The sequence below is a fragment of the Ahaetulla prasina genome, chromosome 5 (genome assembly GCF_028640845.1).
Source record: "Ahaetulla prasina isolate Xishuangbanna chromosome 5, ASM2864084v1, whole genome shotgun sequence".
Lineage (NCBI taxonomy): Eukaryota > Metazoa > Chordata > Lepidosauria > Squamata > Colubridae > Ahaetulla > Ahaetulla prasina.
Genome location: NC_080543.1, coordinates 18,901,976 through 18,922,226, shown reverse-complemented (window position 1 = coordinate 18,922,226; position 20,251 = coordinate 18,901,976). Strand labels below are relative to the sequence as shown.

Here is a 20,251-nt window from a genome sequence, read left to right as displayed (position 1 = left end):
CTTGGAAAGCAGCCCCCCCTCCCACTTTGTTACTAGTCCCAGAAAGACTGGTGCCAACCTATCTACAAGGCAAAAGGCTGGGTCATCTTATCTGCAACACAAAAGACCTTCACCCTCAGGACATAATAGGATTAGCCCACTACCCATCTTACCACATGTCACCTGGGTCTCAGGGTTCCAATGGATGCCTTAACTAAATCATGAGCCTCCAGCCAAGCTTCAAAAGAAATCCAGTTATTTATTAGGAGCTTCACGTTGGCACATTCCAATGTAATTTATGCCCCAATCATGACCCTGTTTCCTCCCTCCCCCAGGCTGTGTCATCAATCACCTTCACCAACAGAGCAATTCTGTGGGTTGTAGAGATCACTCCCCTCTGGCTGCTGTGGGTAACCCTGGGAGACAGCTTTGAGAGAGATGTGTCTGGAATGTGCTTTTGTAATTGACTGCCATGCTGCTTCATCGGTTTCCCATCCCCCTTGCCTATGGCAACTTGAGACCAGGCCAGGGATGCTTTGTGAGTTGACACTGGGGAGATTGCATCACTCAGCATGATTCAACCAAGCCTGGGACTCAAGACAACCTACAAAGTTACCCCTGCATGGCCCCATGGTAGTCTGGCAACTAATCAGAATACATTTCTTACACAGGAACAGAAAGCTCCAGGGCGGGGCCCAAGAGAGGGTATAAATCTCTCTCACTCTCTCACCCATGTGCCTTTTTTGCCCAGGACCTCAAACCATGTGGTCTTTTCCACCATTAAACTATCTTTCCAAATAGCCTCCATGTTTTCCAGTGTCTTTCTCCCCACTTGGAACTGAACCCAGATGGACATTTCTTCCAACACACAGGAGGCCAAGATGAGAAGGCTGCACATGCCGGATGAGCCTCTATCTTATATGCAGCTCTATCATTCCTCTCTATTGTAGTTGTTTCCTGTATCACATTGCCACTCAAATTTTCATTTCTATTGTTACTGTGATGCATTTCCTGTTGTTGTATTACTCACTCTAACAAGATGGCTTCTGCACAGTGATGGTTTATAAGCCATCACTTATAAGATGGCTTCTGCACAGTGATGGCTTTATAGAAACTACACGAAACATCTTATGTCTTATACATGGGGATGTCTTATAGATGGAAAAATATGGGTAATTACCCTCTCAAATATTTAATAATCTCCATTTACCTTTGTTTTAGACATGGACAAATGAAACCACATGATTTAGCATCTGACAGGACATAAGATAAAAGTCAATAAAAAGAGAATAATTTATTAAAAAGATCTAATGTTACAAGAACAGTACACAGGAACCAGTATTTTACTGTGTCTTTCACATAGTATATACCATTATATATAGTAAATATATACAAGTTGTATACAAGTTTTCTATCATTTTTGAGTAGGACCTTGTTTTTGGTTTTTAAGCCAAGATTGTTTTCCCCCTCTTCCAATCACATTCACTTATTAGGACATTATACAAAAATACAGTCTTTCTAGTTATGTTGGACTGTTTTGTTACACGGTTATCCAAAGAAACTGTAATAAATGAATGAATTCATATTTGCAGTCAACAAACCCACCGTGACAATATTGTCAACAAATTAGGATCATGACATGGAGATGTTGTCTTTGATGAAGTGATAAATACGGTAATAGGGCAACAACTAAAAAATAATGTTGTTTATTAATAGGCTGTAGATGCAAAATCTAGCTTCTGTCCAGGCATATCATATACCTGTCTAACTTAGTAATGACCCTATGTGAGGCTGACTTCAAGGCAGTTAACTAAATCATGGCCATTCAGATGTACCATGTTAACCAAGGCAACTTGTACTACCCTGCTTATGGTAGCTTGCTACAGTAGATCTTAACTGATGACAGAAATTCAAAATATTATTGGTCATGAATACGGATGCTGCAAGCATGTGAATTCACATTGCAGGTGATGAAATGCCAGACATGCCTATCAAGAATTCTAGTTCTCTTCGAAGAGCTTTTCCTTTTTAGCATGTCACTCACCCTTGTCCTTAAAAATAAAAATAGAAAACATGGGGCTGGTCGCAATGGGGGAAACTCTAGTGTGGTGTCATTATGAGGTGATTTATGGGCAGAGGCCATAAGACTATAAGAAGCAGAAAAGCTGACGTCTGCTGAAATGTAACGTGGCTGAATGATCACATTTGAAGCAAGCTGACTTGACTGGACGGAGACCTATTAAGATCGTGGGAGTGTCAAACTGGCGGCCCACAGGCCAGATGCGTCACATGCAGGCCACGCCCACCCCAGCTCCGCGAAAGCAAAAAATGTCACGATACATCACATGACATCAACGTGACGTGGCGAGCTTGACCCCCGTGATCTAGAGTCAAACACTAGAAGTCAATGGGATTTAAGTTACTTGTGTTTAACTTAAATACCATTGATTTCAACAGCTCGTTTTCATTTGGATTTGATGACACATTTCCAACTAAAGAACCCTCATTCTGAATTCAAGTTCATTGTCTAAAAATGAATTAACTTACTGGCAAGTTCAGGGTTTTTAAAAAAATATTATTTGGGGGGAAAAAAACCTTCCACAAACTCATATGTGATAAGGTCCTTATGCTGACAGTAATGAAATCTTTTGAGTTAAAGAGGAATAATGTTTTAGGGGACTGGAGGTTAAAACATATAAACAGTGATTGCTGGAGTTAGGTATGTCTAGTTTGATGAAAAGAAGAACTAGGGGCGACATGATAGCAGTGTTCCAATATCTCAGGGGCTACCACAAAGAAGAGGGAGTCAGGCTATCCTCCAAAGCACCTGAGGGCAGGACAAGAAGTAATGGATGGAAACTCATCAAGAAGAGAAGCAGTTTAGAACTAAGGAGAAATTTCCTGACAATTAGAATAATTAAACTTGCCTCCAGAAGTTGTAAATGCTCCAATACTGGAAGTTTTTAAGAAGATATTGGATAACCATTTGTCTGAAATGGTACTATAGGGTTTCCTGCCTGAACCAGGGGGTTGGACTAGAAGACCTCCAAGATCTTTTCCAACTCTGTTATTCCATTCTATTTTATGTCTTGATATTAGCTATTCCATTTGCTGCTTTATACTGCTAGTGATATTCACCCTATTTGCAAAACACTCTTCTAAGAGCAACTTTTAGTTAAAAAGCTATCTAATACAGGTGAGCTTTACTGCTAAACGCTAAGAAAAATGGAAAGCTGTAGGCCCAACAATAATTAGCAGCAAAATTGAGGAGGTATATTGATATCGTGGTCACAGGCCTCCCCACTATATTTTGTAATTTCCAATCAGATTATAGAATTGGTCACTTTATGTGCATCTCCATGTAAATGTTACCATATGTAAATTTTAGTCATGTGTAAGTTACCAACATAGCTCTAGTCTGATGGTTATGTTTAAGTAAGGCACTGTTTATGATACCTAGTTGGGTAATGAAAGCAAACAACCAATCAAACTCAGAGAACACCAAGGATCCAAAGTCCAACCCCGAGTACCCATATTCTCTTATTGGTAATGGTTAAGTGACCACTACGTGTTTGGAAGGATGCAATAAGATAGGATTTTCTAATAACCTCATCAGAGCTCTAGTATAACCTAATGACTTCTGGATTTGTCGTCCACCAGTCCCATCTAACAGTTTTGAGAGGCTCTAAATGAAAATCTAATTTTCATTGTAGGAGTGGTAAGCTTCGGATATACTTTGATGATGTTTATCCATTAATATTTTTAAAGTGACAGCTGGTTCAATATCAGTAATGGTGAGAGGGATTTTGGTATGGACAACCACTTAAGTATGAGCCAGCAGTGTGCTGTAGCTACCAAAAAAACCCTGCCAATGCAGTCCTAAGGTAAAGGTAAAGTTTCCCTCGCACATACATGCTAGTTGTTGCGGACTCTAGGGGGCGGTGCTCATCTCTGTTTCAAAGCCAAAGAGCCAGCGCTGCCCGAAGACATCTCCGTGGTCATGTGGCCAGCATGACTCAACGCCAAAGGCGCACAGAACGCTGTTACCTTCCCACCAAAGGTGGTCCCTATTTTTTCTACTTGCATTTTTACACGCTTTCGAAACTGCTAGGTTGGCAGAAGCTGGGACAAGTAACGGGAGTTCACCCCGTTACAGGGCAGCACTAGGGATTCGAACCGCTGAGCTGCCGACCTTTCGATCAACAAGCTCAATGTCCTAGGCCACCACGTCCTAGGCTTTTGATGCAATCCTAGGATGCATCAAAAGAGGGACAGTATCAAGATCACATCACTGGTAAGACCACACTTGGAATATTGTGTCCAGTTTTGATCACCACGATACAAAAAAGATGCTGAGACTCTAGAAAGAATGCAGAAAAGAGCAACAAAGATGATTAAGGGACTGGTGGGGGGCGGTTTAAACAGTTGTGAGAACTGTCTCGTCTATCAAAGAGAAAGATTAGGGGTGATATGATAACAGTCTTCCAATATTTGAGAGGTTGTCACAGAGACAAGGCGGCCTACTTCTTATCTTAAGCACTTGAGAGCAGGATAAGAAGTAACAGATGGGAAGTTATCCCAGGAGAAAACCAAGCTAGAACTAAGGAGAACTTTTCTGGCAGTGAGAACAATTAATCAGTGGAATGGCTTGCCTCCAGAAGTGCTGGGTGCTCCATCACTGGAAGTTTTTATGACCGAACAACCATGGTACAGGTCTCTTGCTTGAGCAGGGTTTATCAAGGTCCCTTCCAATGCTATTATTCTTTATTCAAAAGCAAATTCTAGTAAGCGTGGAATGTGCTGTCAATACAAATTATTGGTTATGCAAAGCCAATTCTCTGTGTGCTTGTGAGCATTTTCCACAACCTGCATTGGGAAAATAGTTCTCTTCTAAAGTAAATTTCTTTAACTAATTTAACACCATGGAGTCCTCCCTATCTTGTCCCCACCCTGTCTCTTGAAATAGGATGGTTGAGGATAATAGGAAGCAAGGAACGGGAAGACCACTATTAAAAAACAACAACTTGGGGTGCAAATATTTGAGTTGTGGTTGAGAAAAAGACAGTTTCTTTTGAATATAAGGTAAAGTTCCATTACAGTACATGTTCTGGAAAAAAAGAAAGCATAATGCAGCCACTTCTAGATCTCATAAGTATGTGCAGGGAAGATTTATATAGGTATTCGCTTTATTCAAATTCTCTGGCACTATCCATTTTCTCATGAGTCCTTTTCAGCCCCACTGCGATAGAATGCCTTGGTACAGAAGTAGTTGCAAATGAGAACATGAGAAAATAACATGCACAGGTGGAGGAGGAGGAAGAGGAGAAGGAAGAGGAAGAAGAAGAGGAAGAAGAGGAAGAGGAGGAGGAGAGGGAAAGGGAAGGAAGAGGAGGAAGAAGAGGAAGAGGAAGCAGAGGAGAGAAAGAGGAGGAAGAGGAAGAGGAGGAGGAGAAGAGGAGGAAGAGGAAGAGGAGAAAAGAAAGAGCAAGAGGAGGAAGAGGAGGAGGAGGAGAAGAGGAGGAAGAGGAAGAGGAGAAAAGAAAGAGGAGGAAGGAAGAGGAGAAAAGAAAGAGGAGGAAGAGGAGGAAGAAGAGGAGAGGGAAAGGGAAGGAAGAGGAGGGGGAGGAGGAGGAGAGAAAGAGGAGGAGGAGGAAGAGAAAGGGGGGGAGGAGAAAAAAAAGAGGAAGAGGAAGAGGAGGAGGGGGAAGAGGGGGAGGAGGAGAAGGGGAGGAAGAGGAAGCGGAGGAAGAGGAGAAGAGGAGGAAGAGGAAGAGGAGGAGGAGAGAAAAAGAAGGAGGAGGAGGAAGAGGAGGAGGAGAAGAGAAAAAGGAGGAAGCGGGAGGAGGTGGTGGAGGAGGAGGAGGAGAGGAAGAGAAGGAGGAGGAAGAGAAGGAGGAGGACAAGGAGAAGAGAAAGGAGGGAGAGGAGGAGAAGGAGGAGACGAGAAAGAGGAGGAGGAGGAGATGATGATGATGATAAGAACTAAAAGTTGATGCAACACTACACTACTACAGACTGTTTTGGAGCTAGGCCTTGGATATGGAAAGGTTAAAGGCTTTGAGTCTTAAGCCTATGAACCTTAAAAGCGTTTGCCCAACGATATTCCTTTTCATTTTTGGACATTAAAAAAAATGTCCTTCATTCATTATTAAGGACAATCTAGGCAACACCACATTGTTCCAATCTTGAAATGCTTATTGATACCATTTTGCTAAATCACCAAATATAGACAGTACAGTACCATACAAAAAGGAACTACAAAAATAAAGGTCTAAAGACAGAAAGCTGTTTGGGGGAAGACAGCTTTGTCTCTCTTCATTAATTTCGTACTTGCAGTTAGCAATTGCTGAAGACTCGGATTCAGTGTCCAACAATGATTTCAGGATCACCTGCGCTCCCTATCATGTACAGTTATGCTATTAAAAATAAGCCATTTTTTTTCCTCCCTTATTGTTAGTGGACAATATCTAGTACAAAATGAGAGGCCTCGGTTTTAGTCTCAGTTCAATATGCTTCAGGTTTGCATGGATCTGGAAAAGTGGTTTATGATGTGCACGGAGAATACAAACGGAGAAGAAAACAGAAGAAAAATTACCATACCATACCAAAGATCGTAATTATATGATTTTTATCCCCTTAAAGGCAACATTAGCTATGGTCATTTTTGAAACCGGGTCTCATCATGGCATTTTTCTCTCGATAAGTAAAAAAAAGTAAAACAAAACTCAGCCTTCTGAGAAGGGGAGGGATAATTCACTAGAATCCAAATATTTATTTTTCTTCTTCTTAAAATTGTTAAAATCCTTATCAGTGCAAACAAAATGGATGCACTGTTCCAGTCATTTAATTTATTAAGGGTATAAGATTTGAGGCTAGCTAATATACAAACAATTAAAAAGGTAAATAAAATTGGACGTAATTCCCATTCGTTTACAAAAGTTTATATCAAAGAATCTGCATATTTTCTATCGGGCAAAAACATCCCCTCCCCCCAAAGACGACATTTATGGAAACCAAAGAGAAGACACCTGGTGGGTTATTTTTGTGTTATTTCCTTCAATATTCTTCCTAATGCAGAAGATGCATTTCTGAAACATTCCTTTGATAGGTCTGTGGAGATTTTCAGTCAACCAGGTCATCGTTGTCTCAAAGGTGCTTTTTCAAAAGGCAAATGGGCTATTTTTTTTTTTCCCCCTGAGGAAGAAAAAGAAGATATTTTGCTTCTCATCCAAGAACCAATGAAGCTTCTTGGATGAGAAGCGAAACGTCTTTTTCTTCTTCCTCAGGAAAAAAAAAACCACAAACCCAGTCCGGTTGCCTTTTGAAAAAGCACCTTTGAGATTCCTTTGATAATTAGCCTTCTGCTTTCTCCATGGTCGTAGAACTCCATCCGTTGGTGTTATCATGTTAACGCAACCAGAGAAATGAGAAAAGATTTCTATCTTCTTCCTTTACCATGACGTCGAAGGGACCATCAATACCAATAGAAATGTTACAGTTGATGAAGAAGTGGTAAAAGCATTTAGCCTGGATTGAGAATTGGTGACTTTTCCACCTGGTGGGATTGAAACAATAGAAAAAGAAAAAGAACTAATTACTGTAACATTTTGGAAATGGTATTCTGGATCGTATTCATTTATTATATTCTTCTGTCTCTGAATCAGACAGGTTCAGGGTGGTTTACTGAGAACATCAAAATACAGTAACATATTTACAAAAGTGATATTAGTGTATAAGAATTTATGAACTGGAATAGCCATAGTAGCAAGTCAGCCAATGGGAGCTGTTTGGTGATTGAGACACAGGATTTGTTGTGTGAGCCATGTGGGATAGCTTGGAGCCTTGGGCTTAGCTTAACTGTTCAGTGCTGTGTGAGAGTTCGTTGGTCTTTGCTTGAGAGTGCTTGCTATTTGCTTCTTCTCTCTACCACGTTGCAAGAGCTGCATGGGTATTGTATACATGCATCATGTTTTATATTATTGTATATAAAGAAGTTTCGGGCCGGATGCATCACGCCACGCCACGTCCACCCCCGGTTTAGTGAAGGGGAAAAAAAGTCACGGTACGTCACGTGACGACAACGTGACACCCCGAGTTTGACACCCCTGACCTAAACTTACTGTATTAACAGTATATTAAATCTGATTGGTCATTAGTAGAAATACACAGAGAATTCAGTTTGATAGCCCAGCATTTTATAAGAGCTAAGCATGGTGGCAGATTAAGAATGTAAGTACTCAGAGCCTAATTGTGGCAATCGCCTTACCTGAAAAAGATGGTATCCTGATTTGGCTGCTTGGGGTGCCATCTCCTCCTTCACTCACTGCGCAGACTTCTATGATGTAGACACCTACGTCAGGGAGAAGCACCACTGCAGATGTTTTCTGTGTTTCAATTACTTGGCTGTTGCTGTGTCCTTCTTGCCTAAGCAAGACCTGTCGGAGAACAGGGAGAATGGTAGAACTCTAGCATTCAATTAGTATCTAACTCAAATTCAGGAAAGCAGCAACAGAATAAATACTAAGTAATTTAGAATTTATTTGACTAAGGAAGGGTCTCTTTTAGTGACTTCATACGAGTTCTATAACAGAATAACAGAGCTGGAAGGGAGCACTTCAGGGAAACAATATATAATATACACCAATAACAGAGTAACGAAACTGGAAGGGACCTTGGAGGTCTTCTAGTCCAACCCCCTGCTCAGGCAGGAAAACCCTATAGAATTCTAGACAAGTGGTTGTCCAACCGCTTGTCCAATCAAGGAGAGAAGAAACTTAGAAATAAGGAGAAATTTCCTGACAGTGAGGACAATTAACTAGTGGAACGACTTGCCTCCAGAAATTGTGAATGCTCCAACACTGGAAGTTTTTAAGAAGAGATTGGACAACCATTTGTCTGAAATGGTGTAAGGTTTCCTGCCTAAGTAAGAGGTTGGACTAGAAGACCTCCAAGGTCCCTTGCAACATCTATTCTATTCTATTCTATTCTATTCTATTCTATTCTATTCTATTCTGCTGTTTTGAAACCAGACACTTTCCATTTTGGCTGTGGTTGTAGTTTACAGTGTAGGATTAAGCGGTAAGTCTTGAAAGCAAAAGAAAAATATGGACATGAAGCTGCACATTTAAAAAAACAACCCAGTAATTATGGAATTGGATTAGAACAGGATTCGTTATTAGGATTATTTTATTCCTTAGCTTGGTTTGGCTGCAGCAGTAATTGTTGTAGTGTTTCTTTGAGCCTAGTTGCTGAGAGATAAAAGCAAATACAACAGAAAGAAGAGATAAAATTCCATCACCCATGAACTATTCTCTTTGCCAAAAAAAAAAAAAAAGAGAGAGGGGGGGAGGGAATGTCAATTTTTGCTTTCATGCTTTCTCAGGCCTTGAAACATACGGTTGTTATGAATTTGAAAATGTCTACAGAAGTGTTTTTTGAACTTGGCAACTTTGAGATGCGAGACTTCAACTCCCAGAATTCCCCAACCAGCATGCAGAATTCTGAGAATTGAAGTCCACGCATCTTAAAACTGTCAGGTTTAAAAAAACACTGTTCTATAGACAACAATTTGGGATGGATGCAAGGAGCACGTGAGAAACATCCTATATATGTCCTATTTAATTTGGAAAATAAATGTGCTGATGAATATAATATCTGCCCTCTATTGAACATCACTGAAATAACAGGTGTCAAATAAGAAAGGGCATGAGGCAGAATGAAATAAAAAAGGGAAACTCAGGAGAAGATACATAACCAAATATATAACTTACGATACATTCTAATAAGAATGCATTGCAATTCTTCAATAGAAGGCTTGGCACCTTTTTTTGTTTTTAATGATTTCATATACCTCATACTTGTACCACTAACGTTCAGTGGCACAATTTTCCAGGTTTTTAAAAAAGCAAATAAAAAAGCCAAACAGATATGTGTGGTTTCTAAAGGGCTTTTCCCTTCAATATTGCTTAACCCAGCCCAGACTCTGAAGCAAAGCAAATAAACAAATTGGTTTTTAGCTTAATCCAAATTTTTTAGCAAGGGGTTCTCTGCCTGATCGTTGGGTGGATGTGGCCATGGTGGGCGTGGCCTAGTCGGCCTCCTGCACCATGGTGGGAGGGGGGTGTTTTTGTCTTGTCTACGGAGGCTTTCCTTGAGGTGTCCCCAAACTTTCAGTAGGCCCGTTTTTCGCCCTCCCTGAGCCTCTGCGCATGTCCTGCACTTACCTGCATCCAAAACAGACCGCATGGGGACTCCTGGGAGGGGCAGGGTGGGCAGGGCCAGTCAGGAGTGGGATTTGGATGTTCTCTGAACTGTACAGAATCTTAGCTAGAGGTTCTCCCAAACCCCCGCGAACCTCCAGCAGCCCACCCCTGCTCACCCTATCACCACTATGCCTCTTCTGCCTTGGAAATTAAAGAAAAACAATGGTCCCAGAAGGAAAAAAAAATACTTTCTCCTCTCCAAATATTTTAACGGAAGTGTCAGAAAATAAAAGGATAAATCAACCAATAAGACTGAATATATATATATATATATATATATATATATATATATATATATATATATATATATATATATATATATAGGTAGGTCTTTGGTTATTCGGGTTTTCTCCTGCGTAAAATTGAGCACAAAAAAACCCCCATCCAATCAGATCACAGCCATGCTCCCACCCAATCAGTTCAAACCCCCACTAGCAGTTAAAAAGGAAGAAACAGCTGCAATCACACATTGCTCCCAGAAGCACGAAGCTGAAGCCTGAAGATGACGAATGAGACTTCGTCGAAACGTCGCCAAGACACTTCCAATTTTACGCGGGAGAAAACCCGAATAACCAAAGATCTACATATATATATATTTGTTTTCTGAGGTTTTCGTGGGTGTTTGTATGTAGGTCTTTGGTTATTTGGGTTTTCTCCCGCGTAAAATTGGAAGTGTCTTGGCGACTTGGCGAATATATAAAAACACCGTTTCCCCCAGATAAGACATCCCCTGATAATAAGGCTTTTGAGCGCATGGCTATAAGGCCAAGCGCTTATTTCAGGGTTCAAAAAAATATAAGACAGGGTCTTATTTTCTGGGAAACACGGTAATATTTTAAATGTTCCCCAATAATCATTTACAGCAATCCAAGGAAGTTGAAATCTTACAAAAGACTCATTTTTTAAAAAAAAAATGAACAGATGTTTTGAGCACAGATTGCTGGATATCCCCAACACAATAATAACAAATCTCTATGTTTGCACTTCTGCTCTATAAAAAAAATATTAATTTTGATGGCATCCCGTGCTTCTGCATTTCCTTAAATCCTACTGCAAATATTGTCAAATTGAAGTGTTGGTAGGGCTTTTGCTGCAGTCTGCTTCAATTAATAGCCAGATGGGGTAGTGTTAACCGCATCAAGCAGCACATACTGCCCTGTTTATAGTCCCTGGTTGAGGATCAGTCTATGCAAAATATAGTCACAAATTCCATTCAGTTTTAGTCTCTTCCCTCAAGTAAAAGTTGCTGCTTTGTTTGAAGTCTGTGTTTCAATGAAAGTTGTCTGCATTGGGAGGATAGGATTAGTTAGACACTGAGATATTGATGGACATGAGTTGTTCAAGGGAAGAAAGAGTAGAGAATAGGATTGAGTCCCCATGTTTTCTTAACAGAAATCAAAGTTTTGATGCATGTAGATTGATTGAAGTTGCCAAAATATGGGTTTTGCAATAGGTTTTAAATGAAAATATCCTGAGTAAACCAATGGAGGAAGAAGTCCATTTTCATATTTGTATCTTTTTTGGTAATCATTGAACAAAAATCCAGTATTAAACTCTTGATTAAATTTAAGATATAATATTTTTCTTAGATGTCAGTCAGGTTATATCATAAAGGAGACTCTGCCCTAACTGGTAGTTGTCAATAAAACTAGAAATACAATGGGGAAGGACATCGAAACTGACAAAGGAAGATCTTCAGTGTGGTGCCTTTCACTACCCTGGAACTCTTGTCTCATCTAATTTAGATGTATTCAATTAAAAACAAGGGGTGTAAAAAAAAATCAAAACAACATGCAGCGGCACTTGCTAGAGTCACGTGTTTATTTCTGAGAATGCTTCCCACCAAAGTCCCACTAAACATGGTGAGATATTCAGTGAAAATAAAAATAGAAGGTTGCTCCACAACTTGCCCAGAAATAAAATAGCAGAAAGTTGAGGAGACAGATAACATTTTGTGTGACCAAAGAGGCTGCTGGGAGGCATGTTTTGATAAAGTAGAAGTTTTTTTGACTGGTCACCTCTGCTGATTGGAACAATTTTATGGGAGTTCTTGTGAGATGTTTTCAAAATTCTAAAGCTACCCACCAGTCCCAAAAGTTTAGAGGCTCTAAAATAGAATCACAAAAACATATATTTCCTGATCACAAAATGTTAATACTAGACTTTGTTCACAACATTTACATTTTTTTTCCATTCAGAATCAATTCGGAAGTATTTTTTTAGAGTTTTTCTGGGGCTGGCCTTCACATTCATACATTAAAAAAAAGGTAAGGCTTCCCTTATTTAAATGTCCAGTCACATCTGATCTAAAAGGGCAGCACTCCAATGGTGGGATTCAGCTGGATTGCGCGAACTGGTAGCGGCAACTTGGGAAGGCTCTGCCCACCTGTCTGGACATAATGTGTGACTACTGCGCATGCGCAGAAGGCCGTGCACATGCGCAGAGGTGGCGCGTGCAAGCGAAGCGATAGTGCACAGGCATGTGCTCCCATTTGCGAACTGGTAGGGTGAATCCCACCTCTGCAGCGCTCATCTCTGTTTCCTAACTTAGGGAGCCAGCATGGTCATGGTCATGTGACTGGCACGACTATATGTCGAGGTGTACAGAATGCTGTTGCTGTCAGAGTTCTGACAGATGCCCTAATTAATTCATGAGCCTCAAGCCAAGTTTCAGAAGAAATCCAGTTGTTTATTAGGAACAAAATGTCAGCAACTTCCCAAGTGTAGTCAACTTTGCCGCAGGTAATTTATGGCTCAACTCTGACGCTATTTCCCCCCACCTGCTTCCTCAGGCTATGTCATAAATCACATTCTCCAATGAGGCACTTTTGCGGGCTGTAGAAAACATGCCTCACAAGTCAGCTCTGGTAATCTGAGATCCAACCTTGGAAGAAAGTATGCGTAGAATGTGTTGTTGTTGCACATGGCTCTCGAACTGCTCCGTCAGTTCTCCCTCCTTTCAGCCCATGGCAACTCAAAAGCAGACTAGAAATGCTTTGCGAGTTGACAGTTACCTTCCCACAGAAGTAGTACCTATTTATCTACTTGCATACACATGGTTTCGAACAGCTAGGTTAGCAAGAGCTGGGGCAAGTATGGGAACTCATCCCATCCTTGAGTCTTGAAATGCCAATCCTTCAGGTCAACAAGTCCAGAATCTTAATCCCTAGGCCACCGTGCCCCACATTCATTTAGCTTGTCTCTATTCTCGTGCCCCCATGACCATTCCCATCTGTTGCAATTCCAGTAGTTTTCTGGGCATTCATTCTTCCAAAACACCTTGAATGCGAAATAGTTTTGGTGATGCTGCGGTGAGTGTTAAGCATTACTGCATGTTCATCATTATCACAGAAACAAAAGAAAAGGATGAAGGAAAACCAGAGAGGGAGATAGTTAATCTGGGATAAACAGACCTTATATCCCATGACGTCTGACTCATTAGCTAAAGGCTTTACAGGGTCCCATCCAAGGGAAACATGGGCACCATCTTGAACCCACATAATGTTTGGTGCTTGACTAGGTGCTGAAAAAAAAATGGGAAAAAAACGTGTTAGAGGATTTTGAAGTATTTTTTTTTCCAAAAGCTGCGGGAAGGGGAAGGCAAGAAGAAAATATAACCCCTTGCTCCAAACTTAACAGCTACTGATGAATCGTTATGTTTCATTTTGCTGTTGCGGGTTAAAAAGAAATATTTAGCTTTGTTTTCCAGAAAGATAATTCTTTGTCGCTCACGAATAACAATAATAACTATACTATTTTTTTTTTAGAATTCGTGTCCCTTGAAATGGGATTATGGCAGTGGTGGAATTCAATTTTTTTTGCTACTGGTTCTGTGGGTGTGGCTTGGCGGGTGTGGTGTGGCTTGGTGGCTTGTGGGCATTGCAGAGGAAGAATACTGCAAAATCCCCATTCCCTCCCCACTCCTGGGAAAGGATATTGCAAAATCTCCATTCCCACCATTCCCTGGGACCAGCCAGAGGTGGTATTTGCCGGTTCTCCGAACTACTCAAAATTTCCACTACCGGTTCTTCAGAACCTGCTGGATTATGGATTATGCTAACAACAAGCCAAGAGTCATTTTCTTGGTCTCGTTATTTAGTATGTAGCTAAAGCAAAGAGAGAGAGAAAGGAGAATTGGAAGGCAAAGATTAGTAGCCTACGAGATTTCTTAGTGGCCACATGGACAATGTTGCTTGGTGGTCCATAGCCTGCGGAGTTGTATGCCTTCACTCTCAGGTGGTACAGGGTGTAGCCTTCTAGCCCTGTGAGAATGACAGAGGACTCATTCCCTTCTGACCTGGCCTTCTCTGCCGCTTCTTCTTGTTCCATATCTTTCCAGTAGCCAACCTGCCAATGAAAGACAATGGGTTGAGTAGAGATCATTTGTAAAATGCTCCTTTGCACTTAGGGTTACTCTTACTATTTATAGTCTATCCCAAAGGTGCCTTTTTCAGGAGGCAACTGGACTTTCTTGTTTTTTCCTTTTGAAGACGTCTCTCTTCTCATCCAAGAAGCTTCTTCAGCTCTGATAGGATAATGGGGAAGGGAAGGATTTACATTCCTTGCAGATAGCCCGTTAATTTTAGAGGGTCATTGAAGCATTTGGAAGTTTATCTGTGTCCTCAGGGTTAGGGTTCCTGTAGTCTGCAATTTTTGCTCTGGAAATCCATTCCTACTCCTACACCGTTCACACCAGTAATGGATTTCCAGAGGCAAATTGCAGACCACAGGATTTTTCTCATTCCCATTCCCATTCCCATTCCCATTCCCTCCCTCCCTCCCTCCCTCCCTCCCTCCCTCCCTCATCTATCTATCTATCTATCTATCTATCTATCTATCTATCTATCTATCTATCTATCTATCTATCTATCTATCTATCTATCTATAATAATCTATCTTCCTACATGAACTGCAGGAGTGGCCATTTTGACCCTCTTCTGCCTACCAAACTTTCTAAGCACTGCTGCCTCTTTAGCTCTGGGAAGCAGCCCCTCCCCTTGGGATCCCAGACTACATTCCAACCTACCCAACTACGTAACACGGTCAGTGCTAGTGAATGTGGGGCTTGCTTCCTATTTAGCTAGGCAATAGTTAATCCTAGACTGCCAAGTAAACTGAGTGATGACACAAAACTGCAATTTTTTTAAGCTCATCACTCTAAGCATTGCCTCATCCTACTCTTCTTCTCCAGATTGCCTTCTACAGTCTGCTATTCCTGTCATTTATCCTGCTTTAGCTGCTGCCTCCTGCATACAGTAGGTAGCCAGTAAATAGGGGTGGACCAGAATGAGTGCAGTCAGGAATTCCAAAGCAAATTCAAAGTCTCAAGGGTAGCCCACACGGGTAGGTCTTCAAAGAAATCAACTATTCATCCTTAGTCCTCTTTGACTGAATTCAGTGAGGAAATGACAGAAACAATATTTCCTTCTCTGTCAACCATAGTGCACAGAAGAGGAAACTCTTCATCCATATAATGAATTGGAGATGACAGAACACCTGAGGAAACATTGCAGTGGTCTAATCATACTGAACCAGCATCGCTGAGGGACAGAGAGAAGGGGAAAGGATTTGATTTGTGTTACTCTGAGAGGAACTGGTTTCTGTTAAGTGTAATTCAGGGGAAAAAACTCCTCTCTCTGGAATACCTTCTCTTCCTTTCCACACAAAGCCGAAATAGTTTTTGATGTTTACAAGTCTGGCTGTCAGTATGCCTTTTCTGAGCTTCTCCTACTCTTGGGATTATAGACCTGCAACGTATGAATACAGAACAGTTCCTTTGTAATTCATTCAGGGCAGCTACGCTCTTTGTACTAGATGTTATGCAGGGTTCGTCTCCATGTCTGTGGAGAGCAACAAGAAACATTCTTATTTTAGTGTGAGCCTAAAATTACTCCTATCGTATGCATTCAATACCACCCGTCATTGAATTATCTATGTCTCTACCTACACCACTTCTAGACTAGTCTTTGTTGGATATTTAAATTATTGAGAAGAGGGTAATGGAAACCATTCCAATAATGTGACCAAGGAAACCACATAGAAGCTGACACTGAGAGCTCAGCTCAAATAAAAAAAGTCAAGATGGCTAGGGGATGAAAAACGGTGAGAAGTGGCTATGATGCTCCTTTCTTTACATGTAGCACATGTGCAGCACACTTCAAAAATGGAGGGTTTGACTGTGCAGTTGCAGGGTTTTTTTTGCCCCTCTTGTGGACACCCCTAATCTTATAGGAATTCAGCGGGTCTCACATTCTTTTATTCCAACTTAATTTGATGTTCTCCAGACATATTCAAATTGCAACTTCAAGAACTGCCTGTTTTCAAAGATGCCCTGGTCTAGTATCCCTTTGCCAGTCTTGGATCTGATGTTGATTGTCTCTTATTCAAACAAAGGAAAAGACCATAGAGAAGAGCAAAAGCAAAACATCCCCCTACTTTGCTTGGCCAGCATAAGTCCAGGGACACGTAGTGCCCTCTGTCAAATCAACCTGGATAGGAATCTACAATAGAATAGAAAGCAGAGTTGGAAGGGCCCTTGGAGTTCTTCTAGTCCAGTGATGGTGACCATTTTAGGCACTAAGTGCCCAAAGTGCGTGCGTGTGCCCAAACTGCAAGGCATGGGCGCATGCGCGCGTGCCACCCATGCATGTACAGCAGAGACCTGAAGACCAGCTGGCCAGCAGGAGGCATGCACCCATGCATGGCAGAGACCTGAAACAGAGCTGGGGCGACAGCATGTGTGCCCACAGAGAGGGCTCTGTGTGCCACTTCTGGCATGCATGCCACAGGTTTGCCATCACTGTTCTAGTCCAACTGTTGTTCAGGCAGGAAACCCAAACCATTTCAGACAAATCATTGTCCAATCTCTTCTTAAAAACTTCCAGTGTTGGAGCATTCACAACTTCTGGAGGCAAGTTGTTCCACTGATTAATTGTTCCAACTTTCAGGAAATTTCTCCTTAGTTCTAGGTTCTCTCATTGATCAGTTTCTATCCATTCTTGCCCTGCCTTCAGGTCCTTTGGAGAATACCTTGACTCCCCCATCTTCTTTATGGCAACCCTTGAGAAGCCAACTAGCAGAGCTAGATCTTAAGGCCCTTTGAAAGGATATAAGGGTTGAGGCCAACCTAACATCGCGCGGGGGGAGGGGAGATGTTCAAGATGGGCAGGCGCAACATCAGAGAAGGCCCTCCTCTTGGACCTCACCAGTTGGAATAATCTGGTTGTCGGGACCCACAGCATGCCTCCTTTGCTGACACGAGTGGGATGGGCCAATCCCAGTGAAGTGAGATGGTCTCTCAAGCCATGCTCCTTGTTATGTGGGTTGCGTAAAAACAAAATCAATGCCACTCTTAAGAATGCTTCTATGCAGGTAGTCTTCAACTTACAACAGTTCATTTAGTGACAGTTCAAAGTTACAACAGCACTGAAAAAAGTGACTTATGACCATTTTTCACAATTAGGACCTTTGCATCGTCCCCATGATTATGTGATGCTTGGCAACCAGTTCATATTGCTGTATCTCAAGGTCATGTGATCACCTTTTGCAACCTTCTGACAAGCAAAAATAAAGGGGAAGCCAGATTCACTTAACAACTGAGTTACTAATTTATTCACCACAGTGATTCACTTAACAACTGTGGCAAGAAAGGTCAGAAAATGAGGCAAAACTCACTTAACAGCAGAAATTTTGGACTCAGTTATGGTCGTAAGTCAAGGACTACCTGTAATCAGTCAAAGTGCAACAACAATTTTTCAGGTGAAAGGGAGCAAGCTTGGAGAGCAAAAAAAAGTTTGGAAAAAAGCCGCAGGAAAAAAACAAACACCCTGCTGATAATATGCTTGCATGAGATGGATTAGGAGATGTGAACACTATGCCTAACAGTCTAGGGATTTAATGCCTTGTTTAGTATTAGGGACACGACAAGGGACATGGTGGCTTAGTGGCTAAGACGCTGAGTTTGTCGATCGAAAGGTCGACAGTTCAGCGGTTCAAATCCCTAGTGCTGTGTAATGGGGTGAGCTCCCGTTACTTGTCCCAGCTTCTGCCAGCCTAGCAGTTCGAAAGCACATAAAAAATGCAAGTAGAAAAATAGGGACCACCTTTGGTGGGAAGGTAACAGTGCTCCATGTACCTTTGGTGTTGAGTCATGCCAACCACGAAGATGTCTTCGGACAGCGCTGGCTCTTCGGCTTTGAAACGGAGATGAGCATCGCCCCCTAGAGTCGGGAACGACTAGCTCATATGTGCGAGGGGAACCTTTACCTTTACCTTAGCATAATGGGGAATCCAATCCGGAATGAATTACTTGGTCTTTTTTGCTATCAACATATTCTAAAGATTTAAAACTCGATTTCAAACAATACTTTTAGCAGATCAGGGAGAAAATTACCCTCCCACCATTCAGACAACCCAGATTATATTTTCTATTAATACCTCAAATCCCTGAGGTCTTCCCAGGCTGTCTTTGTTGTGATTCCATGCAACAAGAATCTCTGATACAGACAGTCCTGTGGCCTTGACATCAGTAGGAGCAGCACTCGGTTCTGCAGTAAAGAAGAATCAAAATGACAATGTTTGGGTAAAGCAGTTTGCATCTAGACAAGTAGATTTACTCTTCCCAATCATCTCTATTATTGGTAAGGATAAAACCTCCTAGCTGTCCTGAGCAGGAGAGAAGCAATACTCTAAAACCCAACTGTTGTTTTTTTTACATTATATTTCATCATCTTCATTCCATTCACCTATCTGGAATTCTAATGCTAGCAATCTCTTTTTATGCCTGTGCATATTTCTTGAAAGCTTGCAACATTATGGTGGGCACAATGTAGTTGCAACACTTATTGTTGTACTAATATCGCTGTTTGTCTTTTAACTGCTTTGTTCAAATTGTTAAAGGGGACTAACTGCTTTAAACTTATTGTTGTGTTGCAATACCAATTGCACTTATATACCACTTCATAGTGCTTTACAGCCCTCTCTAAGAAGTTTACAGAGTGAGCATATTGCCCCAACAATCTGGGTCCTTATTTTACTGACCTCGGAACGATGGAAAATTGAGTCAACCTTGAACCAAACTCAACTGAGTTGAGAATTGAACTCCTGGATTGAGCAGTGAGTTAGCCTGCAATACTGCATTCTAACCACTGCACCACCATGGCTCTTGGGATAGAAGCAATGCAATGTTTATATCCCACATTTCCACAAAAAAGTATTTGCAGCAGCTTGCAATAAAATACATTAATGTAATCATAAAAAGAAATACATACAACCAAAGGCTACATTAACATTCTATTGTTATATTGGGAAGAACGTAGGCAGAAAATACTGCTTGTCTTTCCATTCATTCTGCAGACTTCACTATTTTGCTCTGTTTACAGTTTTTATTGTGAGAACCATCCAACACAAAACTATAGAAGAATCTAAATTTTGTGAAAGAGGAACTTCAACCCAGAATGAATGCTGGTGGAGAAATGATATAAAATTTAAAATACTTTGTCCTGGAGGAGCACAAAGTTAAGACATTCTCCTTGATCTTGAGATGAAGTATTGTATGTTCTAATGAAAGAAATAAAACAAAATACAAATGCTGAATTTAAAAAAAAACTCAAAGAGAAAAGCCTTCGATAAAAATTGAAATATAAATTCTGAGACAGCAAAAACAATCCAACTATTTACAATTATAACTAAGTAATTGAGAGTGATCAATTTATTAGCGGCAAATCAAAAATCACATTACAAGTAGTCCTCATTTAACAACAAAAATTGGGATTGGTGATTCAGTCATTAAGCAAAGCGATCTGTCAACCCTCAAAACGACTCCAGCTGAAGCCATATTTTCTTGCTTCATGATTATGGGTGGGGGACTTATCGAATGTAAAATGTTTCCTCCAATGTGCAAGACATAACAGCAATAAGGTTCTTGAGAACCAAGGTCAACTGAACGTGCCCTAGCAATGGCAGGAGAGAGTGCTGAGAAGTACATCACCTGCTTGGTTGGCTAACATAAC

General features: G+C 41.1%; 1 protein-coding gene across 1 annotated transcript in view; it reads right to left on the bottom strand.

The window, feature by feature from the left end:
• Positions 1–5,730: 5,730 nt before the first annotated feature.
• CNTN5 (contactin 5) overlaps positions 5,731–20,251 on the bottom strand; it is a 927,011-nt gene continuing 912,490 nt past the window's right edge. Inside the window, exons 21-25 of the mRNA XM_058185575.1 lie at positions 18,678–18,787; positions 14,402–14,588; positions 13,655–13,764; positions 8,246–8,414; positions 5,731–7,534 (exon numbers count right to left, since the gene is read on the bottom strand). Of these exons, the coding sequence (XP_058041558.1) occupies positions 7,431–7,534; positions 8,246–8,414; positions 13,655–13,764; positions 14,402–14,588; positions 18,678–18,787 (680 nt within the window). The 3' untranslated portion in view covers positions 5,731–7,430. The remainder of the gene's footprint in view (positions 7,535–8,245; positions 8,415–13,654; positions 13,765–14,401; positions 14,589–18,677; positions 18,788–20,251) is intronic.